At 47.1% G+C, this 8,103-nt stretch overlaps 1 protein-coding gene and 1 long non-coding RNA gene across 2 annotated transcripts in view; both read left to right on the top strand.

Annotated features, from left to right (window-relative positions):
* The first annotated feature begins 1,082 nt into the window (after positions 1-1,082).
* Positions 1,083-8,103, top strand: part of LONRF1 (LON peptidase N-terminal domain and ring finger 1) — a 33,622-nt gene continuing 26,601 nt past the window's right edge. The window contains exon 1 of the mRNA XM_004046677.5: positions 1,083-1,910. Coding sequence (XP_004046725.3) covers positions 1,190-1,910 — 721 coding nt within the window. The 5' untranslated portion in view covers positions 1,083-1,189. The remainder of the gene's footprint in view (positions 1,911-8,103) is intronic.
* LOC129524382 (uncharacterized) lies at positions 1,922-5,342 on the top strand. The gene is made up of 2 exons (XR_008668138.2): positions 1,922-4,918; positions 5,027-5,342. It is a non-coding gene; the product is annotated as an uncharacterized lncRNA (long non-coding RNA).

The following is an 8,103-nucleotide window of genomic DNA, read 5'->3' as shown; positions in this document are numbered from 1 at the left end:
GGAATAGACGTGATCTTAAAATCTGTATTAGCTGTGTGATTTTTGACAAATAACTTTCCCTGTGTTTCCAATCATTTGAAAAAGGACTAAAAGTCCTAAGTGACTTCCAACATTAGCAATCTAATACCCTATCATCAAATCTGTATTTTCAGCTGAGAGCTTTAAACTTGCTGCTGTGAAGTTTAAGGGAAATAGCACCCATTATATATCAACCCGATCATTTTCTTCTGTCGGCAAAACTGCAGAGCCTGCTTGGGTTGTAGTAATACGGTGACCGCCATGTGAAACACATGTTTCTTGGTGTTTTCTTTTAAAGCTGCCAAATATAGACCTTAACCAGCTGTAAGGCAGTGCTTGAGGTGTGGAGACACCTGAGGAACCTGTGGGCTTTCTCCCTCGAGGTGGGCCCATGATGAGTTTTAAGCAAGACGAGCAAGCAGTCACCTGGCACCAGGAAAAACTCCTTCCCCTCTGGAGGGAGTCGCCCCAGGAACGTGGGTTTTTTGTTCATATTTAAAGTTGAGTCCTCTAGAACCGAAGAGTCCCAGTCATCTGCCGAAGGTGCGCTCCCAGGCCCCCTGCTTGGGCGCGCCCACCTGGAACCTGGGCGTAGAGCTATGAAAATGCAGACCCGCACAAGCGCGAGGCCACGCCGGGAGACCCCCGCCCGCCAGGAGTTGGGGCAGGTCCGGCCTGGGCGGGGGCGTCGGGGGAGGGGTGGTGACCCTGAGTCCCGCGCGGCAGGGGAGCGTCCCCCAACCCCCGGCAGGGGAGAGGGCCACCGCAGGTGGCGGCGTTGGCGGACAGGCAAGCGGGGACTGAAGCTCCGGGCTCCTTCGGGCTTTGTTCCGTCACGAGCCGAGCCCTCCTTTCCGGAGAAGCCAATTAGATCTCCGACGGAGGAATCATCCGACCTGCGTCCCCCACCCGGAGGGGGCTCGGAAGGGGCGGGGCCCAGCGCTGGGCTCCTCGGGAGCGCGGCCGCGGGCGGCGTGGGGGAGTCCCGGGCGCCGTCGCCGAGCCCGGCCCCGCCCTCGCCAGGCCCCGCCCTCGGGGCTTCCCGGGCGCGCGCAGCCCCGCCGTGTCCGCGCGCCACGCCCCCCTGCTCGCGGGCCGCGTGCGGAGCCGCGCGCCCGGGAGGCTCCGGGACCGTGGCGGCGGGCGGCGGCGGCGCAGCCCTCCGCGGGCCATGTCCTCTCCGGCGGTGGCGAGGAGCTCCCCAGGAGGGAGTCGGGAGATGGCCCCAGCGCCGCAGGGCCGAGGCCGGTTCTGGGAAGTGGGCGGCGGCAGCGGCCATCGGCTGGAGCGCGCGGCCGCGGAGTCGGAGCGCTGGGAGCTGCTGCTCCGCCGCGGGGAGCTGCTGGCGCTGGGCGGCCACCTGAAGGGCGCGCTGGAGGCGTTCGCGGCGGCACTGCGCCGCGGGGCCCCGGCCAGGCCCGAGTGCCTGGGCGCCCTGGTGGACTGCCTGGTGTTCAACTACCGGCTCCGCCACGGGCTGGGCTGGAGCGCGGCCCCGGTTGCAGGCGCTGACGGCGGCGCCGGCGGGCTCCTCAGATGCCTGGGCTGCCGGGGCTTCCTGAGCGAGCCGGTGACCGTGCCCTGTGGCCACAGCTACTGCCGCCGCTGCCTGCGGAGGGAACTCCGCGCCCGCTGCCGCCTCTGCCGGGACCGGCTGCCGCCCGCCACCGCCAGTGCCACTGATGCTGAAGGGACCGCCCCGCGGCCGCCGCCTCTGGCCGCCGCCATCGCCGCTTCAGACTTCAGAACCAGCGTCGTCCTCAACCACCTGGCCGAGAAGTGGTTTCCGGGCCAGCGCGAGCGGGCCCGGGCGGCCGGCAGGCTCGGGGAGCTACTGCACCAGGGGCGCTACCGGGAGGCCCTGGCCGCCGCCTGCGAGGCGCTGCGAGCAGGTGACCGCGCGGGGATGCGGCGGGGCCGGGCCGACCGCACCCTCCTGGCCCCGAGGGCCGGGGACCCGGAGCTTGTCTGCGCCCCGAGAGTCTCCTCTGCTTCCCCGGGGCCGCTGGGCCGCTGGCGTGTCGGGTCTCGGGGTGCTGGGGGGTGTGGGAGGGGGCGGCGCCCCGGGGTGCTTCGGTCACAATGGGGATCGCCCTGGGAGCCGACTGTGACGCGGCGCGGGGAGGGGCGCTCGGCGCGGGGTTCCCTCGGCCGCGGCCTGGCTGTCGGGCGCGCGCTCCCGGCGCGGAGTGGGTGACCTGGACCGAGGCCGCCCCGGCGCGGGATGGGTGGTAGCTGGGCTATCCCGAGCGGCCGCTCGCTTCCTGCCGCGCGCTTTCCGGGAATTGGCTCTCGGGCCGGGCCCGCCACGAGGAAACGACTGCTGGGGCGGGGAGAGAATCCCCCGCGAGGGCAACTAGGCCGGGCAGGCGGCGTCTCCCTTCCTCACCCACAAAAGTCACCGGGACCATTGGGAACCGCGGGAGGGCAGAATTGCATAAGCTGGGGGCGGGGGGCGTTGTGTAACGGGTGACGTCCGGTGGGCGTGGCGGGAGCTCCGCGCGGTCGCCCGGCCTCGGGAGGCCCTGCAGGCCGCCGGGCTTGGGGCTTGGGGCTTGGGGCTTGGGGCGGAGCTGCCCCGGGTGGTCCCTTGCTACCTGGAAGTGCCTGAACTGGTTCTTCTTGAAAGTTTCAGCTGGCCTGTTTCAGATCATGCTTATTTCCTATGTACTTTGCAGTGCACCTAGTTTATGGTAAAGATGAGAGGGGCTCCCTGATCCAGAGTTCTCTGCCACGCTTCTCTTGGCCTTTCCACTTAGGATCAGGCTGTGGGGAAAGGCCTTGTAGGTCTTGAGTGCATTTCTTAGTCTCCAAGAAGCAGCCTCGGCCTCCTAACCTAGGTTAGCACTTTCTTCTTAAGGTGGTTTTAGGCGCTGAAAGGGGGCAGTTTCAAGCTTCTCTTATGTAAAAGGAAGAGTTGTTCTATATAAATCAGTAGTTCTCTACCAGGGGGATTTTTATCTCCCCTCTCTCAGGGGGCATTATTTAGAACAATATTTGGAGAGATTTTTGGTTGCCACCTCTTGTGGGGGTGGTGCTGGTACCGACATCTAGTGGGAGAGGCCGGGGTGCTGCTCAGACATCCTACTAGGCACAGCAGGATTCCCACAACAAAGAATTATCAGGCCCCAAGTGCCACTGTTGATAAACCTTGTGTTACGCGTATTTCAAGATCTTAGTGTCTATCCATTGGCATGAAATGATAGGGGAATAATCCCCAAGAAAACAGACATCTAGAATAGCAACTGACTTTAGGTATTACAGGTAAATTTATAGACTGTGTAACTGAAAGGATCATCTTTCGGGTCATCTTTTGTCCCAAGTGCTTAGTCATATTGAACTAATGTCAAGATCTTGCGTTGTTTAGTATCTTTAGAGTTCGAAGCACAAACCCCGGAAATTTTTGTATTCTTTCAGTGCCTTCGTGAGGAGTAGGCAGGTATAAAATAGAAAGATAGGCTCAGAACAAAAGAAAAGTATTTGGAATACATAATTCTGATACACGTGACTCTGCCTCTCTGGGTGAATAAAGAGAAGAGAAACTGGACTCAGTTGTACAGACCACCTAGTAACTGACCATGGTGTGATTTTTAAAGCGAGGAAGCAGATGCCAGGCAGTGAAGACTTGCACACCGTCACACTGTTAACTGGTAGAGAGGCAGTGCTGTGTCTTCCGCTTCTCCTAAACGTTGGTCTAGGGTTCATCCTGCCTTATAGCACATGTTTAGTATACATATCCAAGCAAGTTTTTTTGGTCACTGAGGCTGAACCTTATGGACAGTACTACTGATTTAGTGATCTGACCTTGAATTAGGGGTTTCACAAGAATCCAGGTCCTGGTCCATGGAAGAACAGTGAGCCCTTTTGCTAATTGAGGTCTAGCTTAACATTCTGTGACCAATAATATTTTAGTTAACAGAGATTCTGGTTCTTGGATCGAGGATATTATGTTTAACAGGAAAAGGCTCTGAAAGATGTAATCTCTCCTTTTTTCAAGTTGCGTAGATTGCACATGCGGATTTTGCCCACTTAGCAACTTCATTCTACTTTTGCAGGAATAGAACCCAAGTCTTCTGACTTTCACTGCATTAGCTTATTTTTTCCTCATTTTTAGTTCTTTCAAGAATCATTAATTCCATGCTTGAAAATGTCTGAATGGCACTAATGAGGATAAGTTTTTTAATCTTTTGAATTCTTAATGTGAAGTAACAGGAAAAAAATCTCAGAGCTAACCAATTAGAGTTGGTAAAGGGCCGATTTATAAGTGTCTCACAATTTATGGGTGTAAATCAAAATGTTAACTAGTACAGTCATAAGCTGTTTGTACAATCCTTAGGCTTTAACTTCTTTGGAATTGGCAAGCTAGGCATTTGACATGTATTTATATAACTGTACGGTTGTAGTTATTTATGATCTTGTCATTATTGTTGATAATGAAAAAAGATCTTCACTATAATTTCTTCGTATAATTCTTATAATGAAACAAGTAAATACTATTAACTAGAAAAAATCTAGTCTGCAGTTAGCCCACACACATCCAAACTTATCTCTGCCAGCAGCAAAAGAAAGCTTGAAAACCTTTGCCAAAATCAGAAGTTTCCCATTTAGATTACATAAGTTTCTGTTGAATTGAAATATATTTAGATAACATTTAAACCATTGATCTTTTGGTATTAACTCTCAGATGTTTCATAACTTTCTGTCTTTTTAGTATTCAAGGATATTATGTAAAGTTTTTCCTGCACTGAATCTCTGTGCTTGAGCCTATTGAAATGATCCCACTAAGCCATGCTGCCTGCCTTTTGTGTTTAATGTTTTTTTACGCTGACTTATCTCCTTCGTGTGTTCACCTCTCCCCCAGAGGAAGACAACAGAACAGTATAATTTACAGTTTGTACAGGTGAAAAAAAAATAATAAAGGTTGTAAGGTGGGGGGTGATATTTTGTTTTAAAATATTTGGGTAAGGAAAATTTTGTCTTTAATATTAATTCTGTAATCCTTGACCAGGCATGGTGGCTCAAACCTGTAATCCCAGCACTTTGGGAGACCAAGGCGGGCGGATCACGTCAGGCCAGGAGTTCGAGAACAGCCTGGCCAACATGGTGAAACCCCGTATCTACTAGAAATACAAAAAGTTAGCCAGGCGTGGTGGTGCATGCCTGTAGTTCCCGCTACTCCAGACGCTGAGGCAGAATTGCTTGAACCCGGAAAGTGGAGGTTGCAGTGAGCTGAGACCACACCACTGCACTCCAGCCTGGGCAACAGAGCAAGAGTCAGTCTCAAAAAAAAAACATAAAAATAAAAATATGATCCTTGACTGTTACCCAGTATTTTTACATTATTTATATTAATATCATTTGATCTTCACAGAGAATTCTATGGAGTACTGTAATATTATATTCAGAGGGAAACTGAGGCACCTATGGATAGACATGCAGTGTGGCTTAGTGATTAAAGCTCTGCATGCTGGAAGCTGACACCTGGGTTCCAATCCTGACGCAGCCCTCGCCTCTCTCCGACCTTGTGCACGTTGCCTAACCTATCTGTGTTTTGGTTTCCTTATCTGAAAAATGAGAATAGTCTCTACCTCATAGGGTGTTGTGAGAATCAAATGAGTCAAAACATGCTAAGTGCTTTAAATAGTGCCTCACACAGAGTAAATGCCCAGTAAATATTAATTAAATATTTTTAAAATGTAGAAGTGTGTTACGGCTAGAAGGGGATTTTGCTGAAAGTGGAATCTGAACCTTGCAATTTTACATCCTGTTCTGTTCTATCACTTGGTGGAGAGTAACGATTACATCCCGATTTTAGTTTACACATGTTAACTAGCAGTTTAACATTCATCAATAAACTATAGATACTTAAAAGCTTTAGCTATCAGAAGATCAAATTATAGGTAAATACTGAATACATTTAAAGAAAATGTAGAGGGTTTTTATTATCTTTAGTAACTCAACTAGGTTAAAATGAAGAAATTTGAATTTAAACAATACAGTAGTTTCCCCTTATTTGTGGTTTCGGTTACCCACATGGTACAGTATGATAAAATATTTTGAGAGACCACTTTCATGTACCTTTTATCACAGCATATTGTTACATTGTTGTATTTTATCATCAGTTATTGTTGCTAATGTCTTACTACACCTAATTTATAAATTAAAGTTTATCACAGGTATCATAGTATATATAGGGCTTGGTACTATCCGAAGTTGCAGGCATCCGTTGGGGTCTTGGAACGTATCCCCCTCGGGTAAAGGGAAGCTCTTGTTAACTTATTTATGTCCTTACTTATTGTGCAGAGGACTTGAAACAGTAAACACTGATGTCTGTATGGTGATTATAGTTCACAATTATTTTCATTTCTATTATCGTAATTGATCCATACACAAACTTATGTGAGATAGGAGGGCAAGTATTAATATCCCTAATTCACAGATTTAAGAAAAGTTCCAAGAATTTTAGGTGACTTTCTTAAGGGAAGTAAGTGACCAAGTTAAAACCAAAAGCAGAACCCAAATATGTGCATATTGATTCAAAACACAAAGTTTATTTAAAAATTAGCACGCAAAACATAAATCTAAAATATTCTTACTATTCAACAAATTTTTATTGAGTAGCTACTATATACCAGGCATTGTTTTAGGTGCTAGCAATATAAAAAGTAAAATAAACTCCCTGTCCTTGTAGAGTTTGTATTTTTTGTTTCTTTTGTAATTGCAGCAAATTGAAAATCCCTAGAAAATGGGGTTTACTGCTTAATTGGCTTCTACTTAACCAAGACTGTATCTCTAATTATTTTCTTTGATTCATAAGGTACTTTAAGGATGTTTTTTTCTTAGTGCCTCAGGGTTACTAAAAAGATCAACTGTAATGGCTACTGATATAAATGATAAAAAAACTGATTGAAGTGTCCCATTTCAAAGGAATAATTTGTTTTTTAAAGGTTTTTCATTCATCAAATGCAGAATTTACCAAAACTGAATTATCTTAGATTTCTAGTTATTTATATATTAACTTTTTGTTTATTCAGAATCATTTTTCTGTTTGTTGGAATATTTCTAAGAGGCTTGGAAAATCTCGAGTAAAATTTTAAAGGAATTTGTATAGTGTTCTGCCTCTTTCCAAAGGTATTTCTCAGAATTGGAATTGTTCTATTATTGAAGTTGAATGACTTCAGGGAACTCTAAAATGCAAGATGGAAGCTTCTGTTTGGTTTTTTCTTTCCCTTTGGTAAGGTCTTTTGCTTCCCCTCCCCTTGACCCACCTTTGTGCTGTCTGTTGTCCAGTCTGCTCTCCTGATCCCTAAAGATGTTTCTTATCTAGGCTACCATTTATGTGGGTAAAAGACAAGGTAGAAAATACTCTTCTGTATCTTGTATCAAGGGTTAATCTAATATCTTCATCACTTTGAGATATTTTGGAATGTTATCAACAATTATTATAGATGGAGCATGTATGTCTTAGGTTTGGTGTTAACTGTTTAACATGCATTATCTTATTCAATCCTCACAGCAGTTATAAAATGTAGGTGTTTTAGAGGTAAGCATGTTATAGGTGAGGAGAGTTCAAAGAGTTAAACTACCGAAAGGGGATCTGAACCCAATTTCTGAATCTAGTGTTGTTGATCTTACTATCCCAAACTCCTACTCCTGAACATTCTTAATCAATGATCAACAGCTTATCAATTGGCAGCTTTGAGCTCAACCCTGGTAACCAAGTCCTACTATACTGAACATAATGAAGCAATAGAAGCAAAAAAAAAAAAAAATTGATATTCTGGTTAGCCTTTGAAAATTTCGATAGCTTGATATATAAATCTCAGAAAAAGACACTCAGAAAAATGAGAAAAGGAATATGAATAGAGAACTTTATACACATTCCAAATACTGAATAAACACAAAGTTTTAAAGGTCAAACTTAATGAAGAAATGGAGGTTGTTAAAATTACGATGCTATTTTTAATTTATGTATTTCTAGCAAAGAGAAAAAACACAGCTTGTGGGAGTATAAAATAAAGTCTTTATAAAAGAAGGGTTGGCAGAATGTGTTGGAAATGTTGTATATCTTTATAACTTTCTAGG

This window comes from Gorilla gorilla, chromosome 7, assembly GCF_029281585.2.
Source record: "Gorilla gorilla gorilla isolate KB3781 chromosome 7, NHGRI_mGorGor1-v2.1_pri, whole genome shotgun sequence".
Classification (NCBI taxonomy): domain Eukaryota; kingdom Metazoa; phylum Chordata; class Mammalia; order Primates; family Hominidae; genus Gorilla; species Gorilla gorilla.
Note: the sequence above shows the minus strand (reverse complement) of the source record. Positions and strands in the feature narration are given on the sequence as shown.